The sequence below is a fragment of the Capra hircus genome, chromosome 4, assembly GCF_001704415.2.
Source record: "Capra hircus breed San Clemente chromosome 4, ASM170441v1, whole genome shotgun sequence".
Taxonomy (NCBI): Eukaryota; Metazoa; Chordata; class Mammalia; order Artiodactyla; family Bovidae; genus Capra; species Capra hircus.
In genome coordinates, this window is record NC_030811.1 from 74,017,562 (window position 1) to 74,040,427 (window position 22,866).

General features: G+C 37.1%; 1 protein-coding gene across 5 annotated transcripts in view; it reads right to left on the reverse strand.

The window, feature by feature from the left end:
* KMT2E (lysine methyltransferase 2E) overlaps positions 1–22,866 on the reverse strand; it is a 92,887-nt gene that overhangs the window by 11,505 nt on the left and 58,516 nt on the right. For all 5 annotated transcript variants that reach the window (XM_018047246.1, XM_018047249.1, XM_018047245.1 and 2 more), the window contains 6 exons: positions 22,482–22,599; positions 21,357–21,466; positions 13,516–13,780; positions 11,890–11,988; positions 1,277–1,441; positions 663–971 (listed from right to left, as the gene is read on the reverse strand). In XM_018047246.1, coding sequence (XP_017902735.1) covers positions 663–971; positions 1,277–1,441; positions 11,890–11,988; positions 13,516–13,780; positions 21,357–21,466; positions 22,482–22,599 — 1,066 coding nt within the window. The remainder of the gene's footprint in view (positions 1–662; positions 972–1,276; positions 1,442–11,889; positions 11,989–13,515; positions 13,781–21,356; positions 21,467–22,481; positions 22,600–22,866) is intronic.

Genomic DNA, 22,866 nt, shown 5'->3' on the forward strand with positions numbered 1-22,866 from the left:
AAGCCAGTGGTGGGGGGCATAAATCAGAAGCTGGGATGAATACACACACTACTGTGTCTGTGTATATAGATCATCTGTCTGTACATAAAACAGACAACCAACAAGGACCTACGGTATAGCACAGGAAACTCAATATTCTGTGATACTCTATATGAGAAAAGGATCTTGAATGAATGAATCACTTTGCTATTCATTTGAAACTAACACAGCATTGTAATACAACTATTATTCCAACAAAATTAAAACTACCCTTAAACATTTCCACATCCTCAGTACATATGAAAGTCAATTTAACATTTAATTCTTGTAATTACCTATATACCACAAAATTTATTAATTTATATATATCATATTAATATTATATAAAGAAAAGATAACGTCTCCAACCAGTCATTTCTGAGAAATATAGTTTACATAAAGTAGGCAAAAGGATATCATTAGAAATCAATTGTAATACCAAAAAGAAGTCGATATATCAAGTATTTTCGTATTTTTACAATTTAAAATGTTTAGAAGTATAAAAACTATGACTCTTTAAAAAAAACCTAACTCCATCACTCTGTTCCTTATGAAATGATATAGCCTTAATTCCTAAAACATGAATATATTTAACATCATGGAACTTGTTAGACAACAGTTCTTACATTCATTAAGAATCATACCTTCTTTGTTTTAGGGTACTTTGTTGGACATTTATTAAGTACTGGAACTTCATTTTCAGTAATTATTTCTGTTAGTGCAGTTTCAGTTTCTGGTTCTATTGCAAGTACAGTATTTTCCACATCGTTTTGTTGTGAGGTAACTTCGATGTCAGGAGAAGACGGTTGGATATCCGAACACATACTGACAGTCCTGTGTCTCCGACGCTGCTGTCCAATGTGAGTCCTGCTCCGAGAAAAACTTTTTCTCTGTTTAGTTCTATTTACTTTGGCTGGGGTTGGCTTGCTAGCAGTTTCTTCTTTTGCTTGTTCCTAATTCAAAATACAAAAGAATGGAACTTTGAATACCATGTTTATATGAAATCTAATGGTATCAATCTGCTTCAAAAGCTAACTTCCTCAAATTTCTTTATGAATTCTGTAAATTGACATAAAAATTTCCTTACTCAAAAACGAAGCAAGTCTCATATCTGAAGTCTTAAGTTCTCAAAGGATTTGAAAAATGCTGTTGAAAGGCTAATATCACATCAGAAATTCTTTAGAGATGTAATTGTTTGTGAAGATTTTATTAGAAAGTAGTCAAGTATGAAAATAAAAGTAGACCTGAAAAGTAATACCTGAATAACTTCAGCATCACTGACAGTCTGTGCATCTTTACATTCAGTTTTAACTTCAGTTTTGGCTGTGCTGATTCTTTCCAAAGCTTGTTCTCTTCTCTTCTCTCTTTTCTCAAGTCTGGCGAAAGCTTGCAGAATTGCTTCCATTTTCCTTTCTTCTCTTGTCTGTGAAATTTAAATTTTAAGAGACATAATAAATATTGCTCTGAAGAAGATTCAAAATCCAAATGTTCATAGCAAATTAAAAAGAAAATTCTATGATGATGTTAGCAAAACACTTCAACTGATGGTAAATAAGGGAAAAAAAAAATTTATGTTCATTTCTGAGAATTCCGAACATCTTGGTAAACCCTGTCATTACAAATGTATTTCATAAAGATCAAAATTCCTAAGGTAATATGTTGAGAGAGTTAAATTCATATAAATGTAAGAAGTGAATATATAGATATGTCATAGCAGGATATTGTGGGGTGAAGACTGAGGTTAAAATCATGACTCTATCCATGACCCCAGGCAACATAACAACCCTGGGTGGGTAACAACTGAATTGTTAATGAGTTCATATATAAAGTCTCTATGAAGTTTTCCAACCTTACTTGAAGAATGGTAGGCATTCCATAAGTGCTATTTATTATTTCTATTTCGGTTCTCTTGTCTTCCATTATAATTCCTAAAAGGCATTCCTCTACCTTCTACTCTTCCCAAGGCAGACTGGGGAACAGCACAAACTCCTTGAGCATCCGTTCTCTTTGGAGAGAGAACATTAAAAGCAAGACCCAGAGCCTTGGCCAGTGGGCCTAGTAACTGCTTCCAGTTTCAACCAGAAACAAGAAGCAGGTCCATCAACTGCCCAGTTCTCCAAATGAAGAAAACCAGGTCCTGAGGTTTAGATCCATTTGTCTGTCTTCCTTTGTCATCGCTGATGTGGGAAAGATCAGTAACTCAAGATCTGGCTGCAGGATCATCTCAACACTGGAGCTTTAGAGTTCGAGTAATTAGCAGAGATTCAAGCATCAAAACACCTACACTAAGGAAACTATTAACTCTTTCCTGTATTTTTTTTTCCTTTGTTATACTTGATAAGGGAAATATATAAACAAAACCCCTCTGAGAACTTTCTAATTAGTTAAGGGCTTCTCTGGTGGCTCAGACGGTAAAACCAACTACCACACTGCAAATGTGTTGGTCTTATAAATGTGTTATCCTCACCCTCTTTTACAGATAAGGAAACTGAGATCCAAAGAGGTAAGATTACTTGTTCATGGACAGATATCTGAATCTTTAGCTTTCTTGGTCTGGGATGGTTAATAAGACACTAAAATAAAGAACACAGGCGAAAGATTGTCTTTTTACTGGAAGTTTTAAAGCTGCATTCTTCAGCTAATTCATGTCTCTCTAGTCTTATAACTCACTTTACTCAACTGCCATTCATCTGTGGCTCTCTATAAAAATACTTTCTCCATATATTAGGACTTTTCTAAAACCCTAAAGTTTAGAAGTCTGGAGTAACTGAAAAATGTGATTTTCATAATTGCTTCCCCTGTTGAATGGGAATGGGTAGAAATAGATGGGGTTCATTATTGTGCTTATAAATTTAAAAATAAATCTGAGATAAGTATACTTTTCCAAAAGAAACAGACTAGTCTTAGCAATAATCATTTTATATGTAACACAATTTACCCATGAGCCAGGCACCCAAAAAAGGTATTTTCTAATCCACAATTATTCAAGGTTTTCTAAGATAAATACGAATTTATGCAAAAAGAAGTGTCTTTGACATTATCCATTATTCACTTGTTTTAGAGTAAGAGTCAGAGATAAAATTATTTGGTGTAAAGACAAAATTCATTCATTTAAAAATTGAACAAATATAACTGACAGTAAAGCAAAATCCATTATTTAAAGATGACTCAATCTTTTTAAGCTAGTCAGGATCTTAAAAATAATCAGTCCTACATTGGTGAAGAAACCGAAAGTGAAAATGAAAGTGAAGTCGCTCAGTCGTGTCCGACTCTTTGCGACCCCATGGACTGTAGCCCACCAGGCTCCTCCGTCTATGGGATTCTCTAGGCAAGAGTACTGGAGTGGGTTGCCATTTCCAAAGCCCATGTATATTAAGTGAATCTCTAAAAGGCAGAACCATAATTGTTATCCAAGTTTCCTGGCTTCCGATTGGCTCTTCTTTCCAATTACCAACCAATGACATATTACATAAAAAGCGTAACTCTTCCTACAGTTACTTCAACTATTAACTGAAAGCACTAAACAGGTATCCTAATAGCTTTAACCTAGCTTCGTTTTAAAAACACACATTAGAAAATGTAAACACTTTTGATTATGTGAAAAAAATTAGTTACTAATCTACTTTTAAACTCCACGTCATTCAGCTTGTATATTCAAGAATTTAATACATTCTTTGACAACACACACAACCGCGTATACACTATCTAATGACTGAAAATTTACCGTCCACTTTATAGATCTAACTGAAAAATAAGGTTTTATATGTTGCTTGAGATAATTATAGCTGATTGTGCAGGGGACTAGAAATTAGGAGTCTTAATTAGCCCCAGCAGACTGTCCATAGACCCTAACAATCAGGGCTTGCTTGATGTAGTTTAGGTGATACTTGTCATGTCAGTCTACCACTAGGATGTGGTTGTTAAATTATCCACACTCTTTCCAAGCCAGTGACTGCTGAGACCTCAAAAAGTCACTTTTATTCTCTGTGAGCTTGGCAATTGTTAGACCCTAATACAGAATCAGAATCAGACAGGGATGAATTGACACACTGTTATTGCTGGAGGGTTAGGTGCTAAAGTAAACTATGAGAGATCTCTGATGAGATCTACAGATGGCTTTTATGACTTATTTCTCAGTTTGTGCTTTACAGTAATGCATAAAGAGTAGTTTTTGTCAGCAGAAAACTTTGTAAGAAAGTGCTTAATAATATCCCATTATAGGATTTTAATCATTTAAAGGATGGGTTCAGGGAGAATTTTTATTCCAACTTAGCGCTTCACTAAGTGTAAACACTTAAGTGTTTACTTCAGTGTAAACACACTGGAGGACATGTAATTTGGAATCACGTAACTTTGTATTTGGAAGAGATTACAGATATCTTCCTGTCTAAGCCCCCTATTCAACAAATGGTGAATGAAAGCCTAAAGTCCATATAGTTCAAGAATTACATAAATAAAGAACATCAATTAAAGTTGTCAATATCACAGTGAAAATATAAACTGAGTAAGCCGTTAAAATTCACTACAATTAGAGACATTTGGTAATTTGAAGCAGAGTGAAAATAAGTTTATGCCCTGCAGATGCCTTACAGTAGCTTTGGAAGGAAATCTGCTAGTAGGATGTAAGAATTAAGAAGGATACAGAAAATGAAGACATTTAGGTACTTGTGATGTACTTTTTTCTTTTTTTACCTTGCCACCAAGTAGGAAGTAGCTCTTTAAAACAACAAAGTTACCTTTTAAAGGAAAGGGAAATGGCAGGGCCAACCTGCCTAATTACTCTATTACAATCTTGAAATAGAGAAATGAAAAGACTTCTTACTCAACTAGGGGCTTCTCTGGTGGCTCAGACAGTAAAAGAATCTGCCTGCAATGCAGGAGACCCGGGTTTGATCCCTGTGCTGGGCAGATCCTCGGGAGAAACGAATGGCTACCCACACCAATATTCTTGCCTGGAGAATTCCATGGTGAGAGGAGTGTGGCAGGCTACAGTCCACGGGATTGCAAAGAGTTGGACACAACTGAATGACTAACACTTTCATACTTTATTCAAATAACTTCCCTTATCCTTCCAAAAAGGAGTTAAAAATGGGTAAGATTATTGCTTACCAATAAAATTGTTCCATAAGAATATCTCCATTTCTTCTCTACCACATGATTTAGTTTAACCTCATAGTGCTGTTTCTTGTTTGATGTTTTTCTTTATACCCCGTCCTCCATGAAAGCTGCTCCAGAACAGGACCCTTGCCTTCTTTGTTCACCAGTACTTTAGATGGTGCTCAGCATATAACAAACATTCAAATTTTTGTATTGTGTATACACTATATACACATTATATATACTATATTGTGTATACACTATATAAACCATGTATATCACTATTATTTGAAGGCATGTAATGAAATCTTTAAGCAAGATTTTGGAAATCTTGATTTAATTAAGGCAGCTGAAGCTGAATATCCTCATTGTGTTTGAACAGAAAACCTATACAAATAAATAGGTTCCTTTTTGCTATTCAATACTATGATTAGTTACCCATTCATTACTCATATTTGAAGATATAATTCCTAAACAGTGATGAGAGAAAATGGGACCTTAGAAAATTAAAACTAGCAATCAGCATTAATGCTGTGAGGAGAGAAAAAATGAGATGAACAATATATGTCACATGACTTTTCTGGCAGATTTACCCTGCTTATATTTTACCTTTTATTATCAGAAATCCTTTTACATCTTCTAAAGTGATCTAAACCAAGTCACTTCCTGGAGGCATTAGTAAGAGCATGGATGCTACAGAGCAGTTTTCTCTAGAGTATATTTTTTTCTATGGAATGAAAACTTGTGGTATGACAAAGGTGTCAACACCAAAACAAACTGCAAGGATGTATTAATACAAGTTTAGGAAATGCTGACAAACAGAATTTCTCAAGAGCATTTAAACACACCACGTATACTAGAAATCTCCAAGTTGGGGACAAGGTAGATTGTTTACTAAACTCAACTAGCCACAAAGCTCTTTCACAAAACATCTTAGAATTCCATGGAATACTTTTTGATGTGGAAGGTCAATATTGAGAAAACTGGAGAATCCTGCATCCTGGTAAGACCTCAAGGGCACTGCCTGGACTATAAGGAAGCTTCACTTAATTCACACTCACGGGCGTATCTATATAGCCTTCTTCAAATGGCAGCCAGGAAAATTTAGTGTTTAGCTCATTTATTGACCACCTACTTTTACAAAAGCCAGACATCTTTTATTCCCTAGAAGCTATGACTGTGACAATGAATAAAACTACAAATCCTTGCCCTTATGCAATTTATATTTTAGTGATACACAGTTAATTTTAGATTGTCCTAAATGCTTAATAGGTTCAAGAACTTCACACCTAGGTGACTATTCTTTCATACCCTTTGTTGGTCTCAAACTTCTCTCCTCCTAAGTGTGACGACCACTGGAACCACAGGCTTCCCTAGTAAAGAATCCCCCTGCAATGCAGGAGACCCTGGTTCGACTCCTGGATCAGGAAGATCCGCTGGAGAAGGAATAGACTACCCACTCCAGTATTCTTGGGCTTCCCTGGTGGCTCAGCTGGTAAAGAATCCACCTGCAATGCAGGAGACCTCAGTTCAATTCCTGGGTTGGCAGAATCCCCTAGAGAAGGGAAAGGCTACCCATTCCAGTATTCTGGCCTGGAGAATTCCATTGACTGTATAGTCCATGGGGTCGCCTGCTGCTAAGTCACTTCAGTCGTGTCCGACTCTGTGCAACCCCACAGACGGCAGCCCACCAGGCTCCTCTGTCCCTGGGATTCTCCAGGCAAGAATACTAGAGTGGGTTGCCATTTCCTTCTCCAATGCATGAAAGTGAAAAGTGAAAGTGAAGTCGCTCAGTCGTGCCCGACTCTTAGTGACCCCATGGACTGCAGCCCACCAGGCTCCTCCATCCATGGGATTTTCCAGGCAAGAGTACTGGAGTGGTCACCAAGAGTCATCAAATATTACCCAGACTATTCCGAGGGTACAGTCTTCCCATAAGGTTGTGGAAAATTATTCTGAAAACACAATGTTAGAAGATACTATATATAAAGGAGGTTATTTTCATTTAATTATAAATGGGGCAGAAGAGGGGAAGAAAACCTTTTTAATTTAAATCTTTCCAAAGTTTTATAGTTTTTATCACCTGCTAGTTCATGAAAATAAGGTTCAGTTCAGTTGCTCAGTCGTGTCCGACTCTTTGTGACCCCATGAACCACTTCCCAATATCAAACCCCCTTCTATACACTTAACCTTTCTCAAGGTTATGGCCACCTAACCTCAACTACCAAGGAACTGGGGGAGTCCCGGTTTTAGAACCAGGTAAGTATAAGCAACCAGCTGACTTACAACTTCCTGTGTTTTAACCCACTGTATTTCAGCTTAACTAGAATGACTGTAAGATTCTCCCAAGTCAGTTTCAACCCACTGACAAGTATCTTTTGCTAAAGAGAAAATGTCTAATAACCATCTGTTCGGTTCCACACCATTTAGCCACAAGTTAGCTTTTGTAAGCAGGTAATAAATTCTTAAAGGGAGGGGAAGGGACAAACCATAATGAAGGAAAAAGGAAGCTGTTAATAAATGAATGGCTTCCTATCCTGGACATATAATGATTTGAATATTCTTCCATAAAATCTTAATCATTTAGCATTTCATATGATCTACAACCAACCAATCTTATTACCCTATATCCCTCCCCACACCTCAACTAAAAAACCAGCCTACAAATTCCAGCCAAATGTGATTTATCACATAACCACCTCCAGGCTATTTCCCCTAGAGAAATAACCCATTCAATTCCACACAAGTGAGCCACAAACTAATCTGTACTTATTTACTAAACATCATAAGGTCCATCGTAAATTCTACCTAGTTCATGAAATGGCCTCTGAACCCTCCAGCCATTAAGTCACCAGTCTTGTATCTCCTTTACACTGTTGAAGGCAGAGACACTGTCTTCCACTCTTAAGCAGCAACCAAAACACATAGACACTGGTGCTATTTTTGAAGACCAAGCAACATACTAATATTAAGCAACATACTAATATTGTATGGAACTGCCATTTATGTAAGTAAAAACTATCCTCAAAAATTTCATATGGTTCAAGCTGTACTACAAAAGGATAGGCAGAAGTACATTTGAATCTGGATATTACATGGTACTTATAGAGGAGGAAAGTCTGACTTTTTTTATACCCCAATCTCATGAGGACTGGTATCTCTTATAATAAAGTCTGTCCTGTCCAGGAGAAAATTTAAATGAGATTGACCTAAGTTTCTCAGGAGTTGACCTATCTTTCTACTTACTGATGATAACCCAGCCTATGAAGTTGTTCAGTCGTGTCCGACTCTTTGTGACCCCATGGACTGTAGCCTACCAGGTTCCACCGTCCTGGGATTTTCCAGGCAAGAATACTGGAGTGGGTTGCCATTTCCTTCTCCAGGAGATCTTCCCGACCCAGGGATTGAACCTGGGTCTCCCACATTGTAGGCAGACGCTTTACCGTCTGAGCCAGCAGGGAAGTCTTCAACCTAGCCTATAACCTAGTATAAAAGACAAACACTAGACTATGAAGAAAGTGAAAGTCACTCAGTTGTGTCCTACTCTTTAGGACCCCATGGACTATACAGTACATGGAATTCTCCAGGCCAGAATACTGGAGTGGGTAGCCTTTCCTTTTTCCAGGGGATCTTCCCAACCCAGGGATCAAACCCAAGTCTCTTGTATTGCAGGCGGATTCTTTCTCCACTAAGCCATAAGGGAAGCCTGAGAATACAGGAGTGGGTAGTCTATCCCTTTTCCAGCAGATCTTCCTGACCCAGGAATTGAACCAGGATCTCCTGCACTGCAGGCAGATTTTTTACCAACTGAGCTATCAGGGGAGTGTGTAGATTAATAAAGGCTGATTAGCATTTAAACTTTTCTGAGCAAAATATTTCAGAATATACTACAAATAGTAATACTTGGGGGGTCATGGCAACTGCTTATGGATTCTTAAGATGCATGCTTTTGCATTCTCATTTGAGTATAGCAAAAATTCTATAATTAAAACATCAAGGCAAATATTGAAATTACAACAGAACAACATTACAGTGACTTTGAAGGCTACAGGTTACAGAGCCAAGGATTTTAAAATAACTTTTTTCAAAAGGGAACTCTGGAAGATCCGCTAGAAAAGGGATAGGCTACCCACTCCAGTATTCTCAGGCTTCCCTTGTGGCTTAGCGGATAAAGAATCTGCCTGCAGTACAAGAGACCTGGGTTCAATCCATGGGTTGGGAAGATCCCCTGGAGAAGGGAAAGGCTACCCACTCCAGTATTCTGGGTGAAAGAATTCCATGGACTGTCATACACTGTTATGTATGACAAAAGGGTACTCTCATACACTGTTGGTGGGAATGTAAATTGGTGCAGTCACTAAGGAAAGCAGCATGGAGGTTCCTCAAAAAATTAAAACCATGATCCAGCAATTCCATTCCTCAGTATTTAAAGGAAACAAAACCACTAATTTGAAAAGATACATGTACCCCAATGTTCATAGCAGCATTATTTGTAATTGTCAAGATACAAAAGAAACCTAAGTGTCCATCAACAGATGAATGGATACAGATGCGATACAGACATATGCACGTGCATACACACATCAATGGAATACTATTCACCCATAAAAAATGAAAATTTACCATTTATAGCAACATGAATGGACTTGGAGGATATTACGCTAAGTGAAGTTCAGAGGAAAACAAATACTGTTATCACTTATACGTAGAATCTAAAAAATACAACTGGTAAATATAAGAAAAAAGCAGACTCACAGATATAAAAAACAAACTAGCAGTTACCAGTGAGGAGAGAAGAGGAGGAGGTGGGGAAATATAACGATAAGGGATTGAGAGGTACAAACTGCTAGCGATAAAATAAGCCATAAGGATATAATGTACAACACAGGGAATATAGCCAATGTTCTATAACAACTATAAATGGAGTTTAACATTTAAAAATTATGAATCACTATATTGTACACCTGTAGCTTATATAACACTATACATCAACTATACTTCAATAAAAAAATTTCACACCCCTTCAAAATACCAGACAAATTCTAAATACTGAAATTTGTTTATTCCTATGAAAAATACTGATATTAAAATGAGTATGCTAAAATAGATATAAAAACATGAAGTATTCATTTGTCAATATAGCATACTAGTAGACAACATCAGGACAAAAATGGATTCCCAAGAAGGCATTTTTATCTACCTATTCAAAGTACCATCATGTTCAATAAAAGGCATTTGTATTTTCTACTGGGATCTGAAAATGAGGATGTTATGGGTGTCCATAACTTTTGCAATACTAAAAGAAAGTATTTTTAAATCAACCCCAGAGTCATATAACAAATCTCCAGGTCTGAGTTTCTTTTTTTTCCCCATTGCCCATTTCCAGCCCCTATCCCCACCCCCACCATCCCCAAGCACTGTTATATCCTTTAAAGCCATATTTTTACCAGACACATGCCTCAAACAGAAACCAGTTATAGTATAAAGTGATCTTCTAAAAGCTTCTCTCATGTACACCCATGGCAGATTCATGTCAATGTATGGCAAAACCAATACAGTATTGTAAAGTAAAATAAAAAATAAATAAATAAAATAAAAGCTTCTCCAGGATTATTACAAAGACAAAGCTATGACAACTGTGGAATGAAATAGGACAATATTGAAAATCAAGTCAAAAAAGGGCCATAGGTATTTGGAGTAGGTATAGGTAATTTATTAGATGTAAATGAATCTTAGGAAAGGGTCAAGATAATTTCTCTAGGTAGAGGTAAAACTCCTTTTTCTTTATAAGCAACCACCAATATTTTTTCTCCTGTGTTTTCCTTCTTTCCTATTCCTAACACTACCCTCGTCCTATCAGAGCAGTGCTTCTGAAACCCTGAGGCTGCGGAACAGTTTGGCACCACTTTTTGCAGTTTTGAATATCAACAATACATCAATGTTAGAGTAATGACCATGAAGGCAACAAAACAGTTACTTTAAGCAGGCCTACAAATGACCAAAATCCAAAGATACTACCACCAAGCATAGTGACACTTGAGAGTCCATGACACACGACACGATCACTGAACAGGAAATGAGGAAGCATATAAAAAGGGAGTGGGGAAAACCCACACTAAGATCATCAGTTGGTAAATGAAGACATTTTCAAATCTTAAGGCAAATTATATCACAATATTTTCTTAACTGGCCTAGACATTATATCAATTGCTAAATTACCATGGATTTTTAAGAAAATATCTTGTCCTAGTTTTTATACAGGTATTTGCAAATAAATAATACAAGCAGTATAAATGCCAAACTTTTTTTAATGAAAACCTCATTTTATGATAGCAGTATGAGATACAGAAATAGCAGTTGCCAGTATCTTTTTGCATAAATCATGTTAGTGCTATTATCTTTTAAACTCCATTTTTGTTTTACATTATGAAGAAAAAAGATACATTTAGTTAAATAATGAAAAACATTTTGAACAGTAATTCTGGCATTAAAATTTATTAACAGTACACTGCTTCAAAAATGTTAAACGTATTTCATAAATGTTACAAATTCTAAATTGTCTAGTGAACATACAGTAAAAATACAAAAGATTAGTGGAAGTTACTTGAATGGTAATGACAAAGCCAAAGAGAAATGCTCGGTGACACCATCCTGTTTGCTACTTTCAAAGAACAGGGTGAAGGCCCACCTAAAGGCAGCAACAAGTATTCTGGGAAGAACAATGTCACTAAACACAAGTGACAGCGTGAAGCTGCTACTGGCCTTCCAACTTACCATCTTCCTTTTCCTCTCTGCAATCTGTTCCTCAGACTCCATTTCTACCTCATTGCTGATGGGAGTTTTTTCTTCTATATCATCAATAAAATCTGGTTCCTGAAAGATGGAAAGACTGCTTTAAGAATCTACTCCTCCATCTACAAACTACAGACACTGAACAATGTATTTTAAATAACTTTCATCCTGAGCTAATTAAACATAAAAATTGTTCTTAAATTCATTTCAGAAATTTTAACTTTTCAAAATCCTGCAATCAAATAATGTTTTTAAAAATTCTAGTCAATAATAATATCTATAGAGACCACAAAGCCTTAGGTTTATGTTCTTCCCAACACATAAACATATATATTATTTCACAAAACCTAGTGCCCACAAAATACCAAGTGCTCAGTAGATATCTGTTCAATTTAAAACTTAAGGAAAACTTATGAAAATAAGACACTGGAGATGAATAAAATCTTACTTAATCTTCACATTTAAAAGGTCTTTCCACTTGTTTAAGAGGGCATATAACAAAATACTTGCTGGTGAAGCAGAACAAGCCAAACTCTTTCCCCAAATTTATCTTACATATTTTTAAGAGAATTTCCTCTCAAAAATCTTATGTCACACTTAGAGAATATATTTCATTATGTCCCAAATATTGGGCTTCCCATGTGGCGCTATCTATAAAGAACCTACCTCCTGCTAGCCAATGCAGGAGACCTAAGAGACAGGGGTTTGATCTCTGGGTCAGGAAGATCCCCTGGAGGAGGGGATGGCAACCCACTCCAGTATTCGTGCCTGGAAAATCCTATGGACAGAGGAGCCTGGCGGGTATAGTCCCCAGGGTCACAGAGAGTCAGACACGACTGAAGTGACTTAGCATGCACACATGTATGCATGTCCCAAATCAAAAGAAACATTATGGCTTAAGATTTTAGAGTTCTTAATAAATAAGAACATTTATTATAAACATAAGAACAGTGTCATCTGGAAAAAATGTTTAAATTACCCAGTCTTAGAAAAATCTTATATTCAATTCTACAAGGATTTCCTGTGTGAGCTATTCCTTAATAGTTTAACAAATATTGTACAAATTCTGGCAGAATCTGTGTTTTATGTTTATAAGTATACTTCATTAAATAGTAAAATGAACTTAATTTTAAGCTATTTTACATTAAAAAAAAGTTTAAAATATCACAAATTAATTTTCTTCTGTTAATTTCTGTCATCAAGAGTCAGTAGAGGACTTCCTGGTGGTACAGTGGATAAAAAACTGCCTGCCAATGTAGGGGACACAGGTTTGATCTCTAGTCTGGGAAGATTCCAGGAAGATCCCTGGTCCAGTTAGTTGCTGTGGAGCAACTAACCCCAGGTACCACAACTATTGGAGTCTGTGCTCTAGAGCCCCAGGCCACAACTACTGAGCCTATTTGCCTGGAACCAATGCTCCACAAAAAGAAAAGCCACTGCAAGGAGAAGCCCATGTACCACAATGAAGACTAGCTCCCTCCCCGTAACTAGAGAAAGCCTGCACTTATCAACAAAGACTCAGTGCAAGCAAAAATAAATATATAACTAAAATGTAAAAAAAAAAAACACCAAAAACCCAGTTAGTCCTAAAATAATAAAATTCAGTACCTGATTATTCGATACTGACAGTCTCAGTGGAGAAAGCTTTCTCTGTTTAGTTTCTGGGCTCTTCATTTTGTTCGTTGTTCCTTCACAATCCAGAGTAATATTCTGATTTTGTGTGTCTTTTTCTTTTGAAATATCCTTTTCTTTTTTGCCTTTCTTCCTTCTGGTCTCATAACCGCTATTGATGTTCTCCGTGGATTCAGAACTACGTTTCAGAACAGGGCACTCTGAATTTTCTTTGAGGCATGCACAATCCACCTTGTACTTACTGGAAAGAAAATCACTTAAATATTTATTCAAGAAATAAACTGTAAAATTTTCTAATCCACCTTAAGCTGTAACTCTATAAAACTCTATGCTATTACTAATTATAAGCACTCCTTTTCATTAATTTTCATCCCTGTTAACTATGACAAAATAAATTTTATTTTCTCATAAAACCAATATAATAATTAGAAGAACCAATCATAAGGATCACCAGTGATGGTTTATAGAAGGAAAAAAACAAAACAAAACTGTAAGCTAAAATAAGTCTTTTTAAGTAAAATGATACCATGGCTTATATCAAGGCCAAAAAACAAAAGTTTAATTCAGCGAGTTATAAAATATATATGCAGAAAATGATAAAATACTCTAAATCTGACTTAAATTAAAAAACTCTAGGTAAATAAATACCAAACCTTAACTAGTTTGTCTTAAAGGAATGATTTCAATAACCAGAGTTCTTTAAAAAGCTACCTTGATAAAAAATTGAGCCTTCATTCCTTTGCCCTGAAGTATTCCCTGTTTCAAATAAATGTAAGCTTGAAAAATAATTGCATTTTCTTATCTTCACAGTAGTGATAATTATTACTCCCATTTTACAGATGGTTAGTATCTTGTCCAAAGTCACACATTAAGTAGTAGCGAAGACATTCAAATACAGGTCTATCTGAGTCCAAAGATCACAGTTTGAGCACTTCAGTTTTCTTAACTTTCTGCCTTCTTTATGTCTACCACCAAGATTTATTAGTCCATTTCCTGGATACAGGTTGAATGCCCAAACTGGAATTATACAATAAGAGAAGTCTCCCATCTTGCATGTTTTGAATAGTTTAATGTTTGTTCACGACTTCACTTTCACTTTTCACTTTCATGCAGGAGATGGAAATGGCAACCCACTCCAGTGTTCTTCCCTGGAGAATCCCAGGGATGGGGAAGCCTGGTAGGCTGCCGTCTATGGGGTCGCACAGAATTGGACACAACTGAAGTGACTTAGCAGCAGCAGCAGCACAATAAAAAATAATTTACTTTTCCAAGTTTCTAATAGTCCTGCTCATTTCATGTTCAACACTGGTTCAGTTCAGTCGCTCAGTCGTGTCTGACTCTTTGCGACCCCATGGACTGCAGCACACCAGGCCTCCCTGTCCATCACCAACTCCCCGAGTTTACTCAAACTCATGTCCATCAAGTCAGTGATGCCATCCAATCATCTTATCCTCTGTCATCCCCTTCTCCTCCTGCCTTCAAATTTTCCCAGCATCAGGGTCTTTTCCAAAGAGTCAGTTTTTCACATCAGGTGGCCAAAGTATTGGAGTTTCAGCTTCAACATCAGTCCTTCCAATGAATATTCAGGACTGATTTCCTTTAGGATGGACTGATTGGAACTCCTTGCAGTCCAAGCGTCTCAAGAGTCTTCAACACCACAGTTCAAAAGCATCAATTCTTTGGTACTACGAATTCTTTATAGTCCAACTCTCACATCCACACATGACTACTGGAAAAACCATAGCCTTGACTAGACAGACCTTTGTTGGCAAAGTAATGACCCTGCTTTTTAATATGCTGTCTAGGTTGGTCATAACCTTTCTTCCAACGAGTAAGCGCCTTTTAATTTCATGGCTGCAGTCACCATCTGCAGTGATTTTGAAGCCCAAGAAAATAAAGTCTGCCACGGTTTCCCCACCTATTTGCCATGAAGTGATGGGACCGGATGTCATGATCTGAGTTTTCTGAATGCTGAGCTTTAAGCCAACTTTTTCACTCTCCTCTTTCACTCTCATCAAGAGGCTCTTTAGTTCTTCGCTTTCTGCCATAAGGGTGGTGTCATCTGCATATTTGAAGTTATTGATATTTCTCCCGGCAATCTTGATTCCAGCTTGTGTTTCTTCCAGTCCAGCGTTTCTCATGATGTACTCTGCATGTAAGTTAAATAAGCAGGGTGACAATATACAGCCTTGATGTATTCCTTTTCGTATCTGGAACCAGCCTGTTGTTCCATGTCCAGTTCTAACTGTTGCTTCCTGACCTGCATACAGATTTCTCAAGAGGCAGGTCAGGTGGTCTGGTATTCCCATCTCTTGAAGAATTTTCCACAGATTATTGTGATCCACACAGTCAAAGGCTTTGGCATAGTCAATAAAGCAGAAACCGATGTTTTTCTGGAACTCTCTTGCTTTTTCCATGATCCAGTGGATATTGGCAACTTGATCTCTGGTTCCTCTGACTTTTCTAAAACTAGCCTGACCAATCTGGAAGTTAACGATTCACGTACTGTTGAAGTCTGCCTGGGAGAATTTTGATCATTACTTTACTAGAGTGAGATGAGTACAATTGTGTGGTAGTTTGAGCATTCTTTGCCATTGCCTTTCTTTGTGATTGGAATGAAAACTGACCTTTTCCAGTCCTGCTGAGTTTTCCAAATTTGCTGACATATTGAGTGCAGCACTTTCATAGCATCATCTTTCAGGATTTGAAATAGCTCCACTGGAATTCCATCACCTCCACTACCTTTGTTCATAGGGATGCTTCCTAAGGTCCACTTGTCTTCACATTCCAGCATATCTGACTCTAGGTGAGTGACCACACTACTGTGACTATCTGGGTCATGAAGATCTTTTTTGTACGGTTCTTCTGTGTATTCTTGCCACCTCTTCTTAATATCTTTTGCTTCTGTTAGATCCATACAATTTATGTCCTTTGTTGAGCCCATCTTTGCAGGAAATGTTCCCTTGGTATCTAATTTTCTTGAAGAGATCTCTAGTCTTTCCCATTCTCTTGTTCTTCTCTATTTCTTTGCAATGATCAGTGATCAACACTGGTAGAAAGATACAAATCAAACTGCCTAATTCTGTGAATCAAGGATAGAATGCAAACATTATGCCCTACCCTTCAACTCTCCAAATGGGGTATTAATAGAAACTAACTCTTTCTGGGTATTTTCTTTGTGATTTTAGGATAATAAAACTGCAAATAGTAACACCGGCAACAGGTAATATTTATTCAGCACTTATTTTGTACCAGGAATTGTTTGAAACCTTTTACATGTGTTAACTTACTCTTCTAAACATTCCTGTAACGTGGTATTATTCTCATAATGAGGTAATGAGGCAGAGAGATGACGAAACTGGTTCAAGGTTCTATAACTAACATAAGTCACTGAGCTAGGATTTGAAACCAGAGAGTCATATTATAAAAAGCTTTTGTGTTTTTACCCACTACGGGAAACAGTCTCTCAAAGCAATGAGCAAAAAGCCATTATGCTAAATTGGGAAATTTAACCTTGGGGCGGAGTAGGGGTGGGGAGAAAGAGCCAAAAAGGAAATACTTTGGTTATCAGGATAAATCTGACTCCAACAATCAAGTAGAGATGCACACTGAAGAAAGAGAGATTTCACTGACAGAGAACATAATGGGCATTAAAAATGTCTCCAGGTAAAACAGATACCACACAAACTTTTAAAGATACTACATGGATTAACTTTGATTTTTTAAGTTGTACAGTAAAGAAGTGCTGCAAGGAAGTAAAGCTTTGGGAATATAAACTGGTCATTCATCCTTAACTAGTAAAGACTGAGTTTGGACACATTCTACCACCAAACAACTCTAGGTGCCTATCATGGGGAGAACATGTACAGATGCAGCATTTTTTGAAAATCTAAAAGTCCACATCAGCAGTGAAAGTAACGAACTAGAGCTACACATAACAAAAGAACTGAATCTCATGAAAGTAATGAACGAGAAAAGGTAAATGCAAAATAATACAGACAGTAACTTACATAAATTTTTAAAACATACAAAATTACTGGTTACTATTTAGGGACATCTAAAGACACAGTAAAAACATTAAACTCACCAAATTAAAGATGGCAGTTATCTCTGGTGAAAGAGGGAATAGAAATGCAATCTGGCTGCTAAACATGAGGGCCTTCAGTGGACAGTGTTTTGTTTTCTTAATTTGGAAAGAAGGCACATGGACTTTTTGGGGGGCGTTCACACAGCTTGCAGGATCTCCGTTCCCTGAACAGGGACTGAACCCAGGCCATGGCAGTTAAAGCCAAGAATCCTAACCATGAGGTTACCAGGGAACTCCCTACATGGACGTGTGTTATTATTTTTTACAGTAAGCTTTTTGAAAATTTAAATTGAAGTTTTTATACTCAGAATTAACTTTTCTTACCCCCTAGTGTTTCAGAACAATAGTTCTCAGAGTTTCCTTGCAGGATCTCCACAAACCCTTTCAATTTATATTGCAAAGAAAATTTGGCACAATTTTTCTTTTCTTTTGAGGGGCAAAAAGTGAAATCATCCATTTCTATTGATTAACCAAATTAACTGAATGACTAAAATTACACACCCTACCTAAAATACAAGAAAGAAAAGGAAAAAAATTCTTACATAAACAATGTCAGTATTGCTGAATTAGGATTACAAATTATTATACTATAAGCATTACATAACAACAATAAATAAGAAAATTTAGAATTTTTATTTTTTACAATACATAAATAAGAAAAACTTAGAAGAGTTAAGCAACTATGCTATAATGGAAGCTGATACCAAAATATTTGTTTCCAGGTATTTTAAATTGCCTAATGGTAAGTATGCACCAGTAGCAGACTGGTGATAGAAGCAAGGTTCGATGCTGTAAAGAGCAATATTGCATAGGAACCTGGAATGTCAGGTCCATGAATCAAGGCAAATTGGAGGTGGTCAAACAAGAGATGGCAAGAGTGAACATCAACATTCTAGGAATCAGCGAACTAAAATGGACTGGAACGGGTAAATTTAACTCAGATGACCATTATATCAACTACTGTGGGCAGGAGTCCCTCAGAAGAAATGGAGTAGCCATCATGGTCAACAAAAGAGTCCAACATGCAGTACTTGGATGCAATCTCAAAAACGACAGAATGATCTCTGTTCGTTTCCAAGGCAAACCATTCAATATCACGGTAATCCAAGTCTATACCCTAACCAGGAACACTGAAGAAGCTGAAGTTGAATGGTTTTATGAAGACCTACAAGACCTTTTAGAACTAACACTTAAAAAAGATGTCCTTTTCATTATAGGGGACTGGAATGCAAAAGTAGGAAGTTAAGAAACACCTGGAGTAACGGGCAAATTTGGCCTTGGAATATGGAATGAAGCAGGGCAAAGACTACAAGAGTTTTGCCAAGAAAATGCACTGCTCATAGCAAACACCCTCTTCCAACAACACAAGAGAAGACTCTACACATGGACATCACCAGATGGTCAACACCAAAATCAGACTGATTATATTCTCTGCAGCCAAAGATGGAGAAGCTCTATACAGTCAGCAAAAACAAGACCGGGAGCTGACTGTGGCTCGGATCATGAACTCCTTATTGCCAAATTCAGACTTAAATTGAAGAAAGTAGGGAAAACCGCTAGACCATTCAGATATGACCTAAATCAAATCTCTTATGATTATACAGTGGAAGTGAGAAATAAATTTAAGGGCCTAGATCTGATAGAGTGCCTGATGAATTATGGAATGAGGTTCGTGACATTGTACAGGAGACAGGGATCAAGGCCATCTCCATGGAAAAGAAATGAAAAAAAGCAAAATGGCTGTCTGGGGAGGCCTTACAAATAGCTGTGAAAAGAAGAGAGGCGAAAAGCAAAGGAGAAAAGAAAAGATATAAGCATCTGAATGAAGGGTTCCAGAGAATAGCAAGAAGAGATAAGAAAGCCTTCTTCAGCGATCAATGCAAAGAAATAGAGGAAAAGAACAGAATGGGAAAGACTAGAGATCTCTTCAAGAATATTAGAGATACCAAGGGAACATTTCATGCAAAGATGGGCTCGATAAAGGACAGAAATGGTATGGACCTAACAGAAGCAGAAGATATTCAGAACAGGTGGCAAGAATACACAGAAGAACTGTAGAAAAAAGATCTTCATGACCCAGATAATCACAATGGTGTGATCACTCATCTAGAGCCAGACATCCTGGAATGTGAAGTCAAGTGGGCCTTAGAAAGCATCACTACGAACAAAGCTAGTGGAGGTGATGGAATTCCAGTGGAGCTATTTCAAATCCTGAAAGATGATGCTGTGAAAGTGCTGCACTCAATATGCCAGCAAATTTGGAAAACTCAGCAGTGGCCACAGGACTGGAAAAGGTCAGTTTTCATTCCAATCCCAAAAAAAGGCAATGCCAAAGAATGCTCAAACCACCACACAATTGCACTCATCTCACATAACAGTAAAGTAATGCTCAAAATTTCCCAAGCCAGGCTTCAGCAATACGTGAATCGTGAACTTCCAGATGTTCAAGCTGGTTTTAGAAAAGGCAGAGGAACCAGAGATCAAATTGCAAACATCCACTGGATCATGGAAAAAGCAAGAGAGTTCCAGAAAAACATCTATTTCTGCTTTATTGACTATGCCAAAGCCTTTGACTGTGTGGATCACAATAAACTGTGGAAAATTCTGAAAGAGATGGGAATACCAGACCACCTGACCTGCCTCTTGAGAAATCTGTATGCAGGTCAGGAAGCAACAGTTAGAACTGGACATGGAACAACAGACTGGTTCCAAATAGGAAAAGGAGTACGTCAAGGCTGTATATTGTCACCCTGCTTATTTAAATTATATGCAGAGTACATCATGAGAAATGCTGGACTGGAAGAAACACAAGCTGGAATCAAGATTGCCGGGAGAAATATTAATCACCTCAGATATACAGATGACACCACCCTTATGGCAGAAAGTGAAGAGGAACTAAAAAGCCTCTTGAAGAAAGTGAAAGAGGAGAGTGAAAAAGTTGGCTTCAAGCTCAACATTCAGAAAACAAAGATCATGGCATCTGGTCCTATCACTTCATGGGAAATAGATGGGGAAACAGTGGAAACAGTGTCAGACTTTATTTTTGGGGGCTCTAAGATCACTGCAGATGGTGACTGCAGCCATGAAATTAAAATATGCTTACTCCTTGGAAGGAAAGTTATGACCAATCTAGACAGCATGTTGAAAAACAGAGACGTTACTCTGCCAACTAAGGTCCGTCTAGTCAAGGCTATGGTTTTTCCAGTGGTCATGTATGGATGAGAGTTGGACTGTGAAGAAAGCTGAGCCCCGAAGAATTGATGCTTTTGAACTGTGGTGTTGGAGAAGACTCTTGAGAGTCCCTTGGACTGCAAGGAGATCCAACCAGTCCATTCTAAAGGAGATCAGCCCTGGGATTTCTTTGGAAGGAATGATGCTAAAGCTGAAGCTCCAGTACTTTGGCCACCTCATGCAAAGAGTTGACTCATTGGAAAAGACTCTGATGCTGGGAGGGATTGGGGGCAGGAGGAGAAGGGGACGACCCAGGATGAGATGGCTGGATGGCATCACTGACTCGATGGATGTGAGTCTGGGTGAACTCAGGGAGCTGGTGATGGACAGGGAGGCCTGGCGTGCTGCGATTCATGGGGTCGCAAAAAGTTGGACACAACTGAGCGACTGAACTGAACTGAATGGTAAGTAAAAATTAAATGCTATAAAAGTAATGACAATACCTATATTTTTATAGGGACATTTAGAAATTATTTCAAAACAACAGACTTGAACTTACCAATTCCCATAGTCAAAATCAAAGGCAATAGTAATTTCAGTTCCCTTTGGAATACTCTGTATAGAATAAATGTAAAGATGTATGGTTCCATCTTCAATTTCATGCCTCACCTGTAAAAGAATAATTTTATATCTCCAGAAGTAGTTTTGTATCTCTATAAATTACTTTCTATCTTTGAAGCAACTCATCATGAAATTTTGAAAACTTTCTTTTCAAAGTAATTCAAAATAGAACATGGAAAATACGCTATTAATTATAAGACTTGTACATTAAAAAAAAAGACTTGTACATAAATCAGTGATTATCAACTGGGAAGGAGGTATACATCAGTGCAAGTTTGATACAGGCTCTGGTAGCATCAAAATGAAAATACTCTATTTCATCAGTTCTATGATGCAAATTTTTTCACCTTTTAACATTTCTGAGTCAGAGTTTTACAACTGATGGCATCTTTGATTTAATGAAAAGAAGTAATGATACAGTTTATAAGTAAACAGTTAAAGTACGGTTTAACACTATACTTTTCTACAGTACACACTGTTCGAGGTACGTAGTCTACATGCATTAAATCCTTTAGTCCACATCACATCTTTTTACAGATAAAACTGAAGCACAGACAAGGATACAAAGCTAGTTAAGTCAAATAGAAGACATGAACCTACAAGTCCGGCTTCAAACCCTACATTCCTAACTGTAACATTATATAACTATAAACTGTTTATTTGGGTATGAGAAAAAACAAACCAGAAATATTTTCTATACCACTTCTAAATCACAACTAAAAAAAAACTTTATAGAAGCACATATAAAATCAACTTTAGCTTTCAGCTTTGTCATCAACTTTGATCAAATCAGAGCATATATTTGACTCATAAATAGAACTTCCAGAACAGAGAAGTCCAATATTTTCTCTTAGAATGAACATCACTATTTCTTCAATAGTGAAGACCTCACAGCCAGTATCATCTTAATTTTTGTAATGGAAAGATGCTAGGCACTAGAAAATGCATCAGTGGATTCAAACTGGTGATCTTTTTTGGCCACCAGACTTCTGTGCTTAATTTTAATACTCAGATTCCACACATTCCCTACCCCTGCCTCCCCAAAGGATTTATGTATGCTAACCTCTGCATTGGGTGTACAAGAACGCCTGATGAACCGAGCTTCATTCCCAAAAGTCCTTGCATCAACACACATTTCTAGGCCATGAAATTTAGAATAGAATAAAACAAAAGGGTATGGTCTACAAAAAAAGAAATGATTAGAAACTATTAACATTTTGAATTTAAGAAATTCCTAAAAGACTCATATTAAGTAGGAAGGCCAAGATTTGAATACAGCAATCTGATACCAGAATCCATTCTTAACCACTAGGCTAATTCTTGCTAATAAGATTTTTACCTGCTCCTATAACCTTACCTAAACCAAAGAAAATTAGTTAGTTCAAGGTGGGAATTCAAATTGACAAACAATGATAAAAAGGGAATGACTACTGCCTTTATGTAAGGAT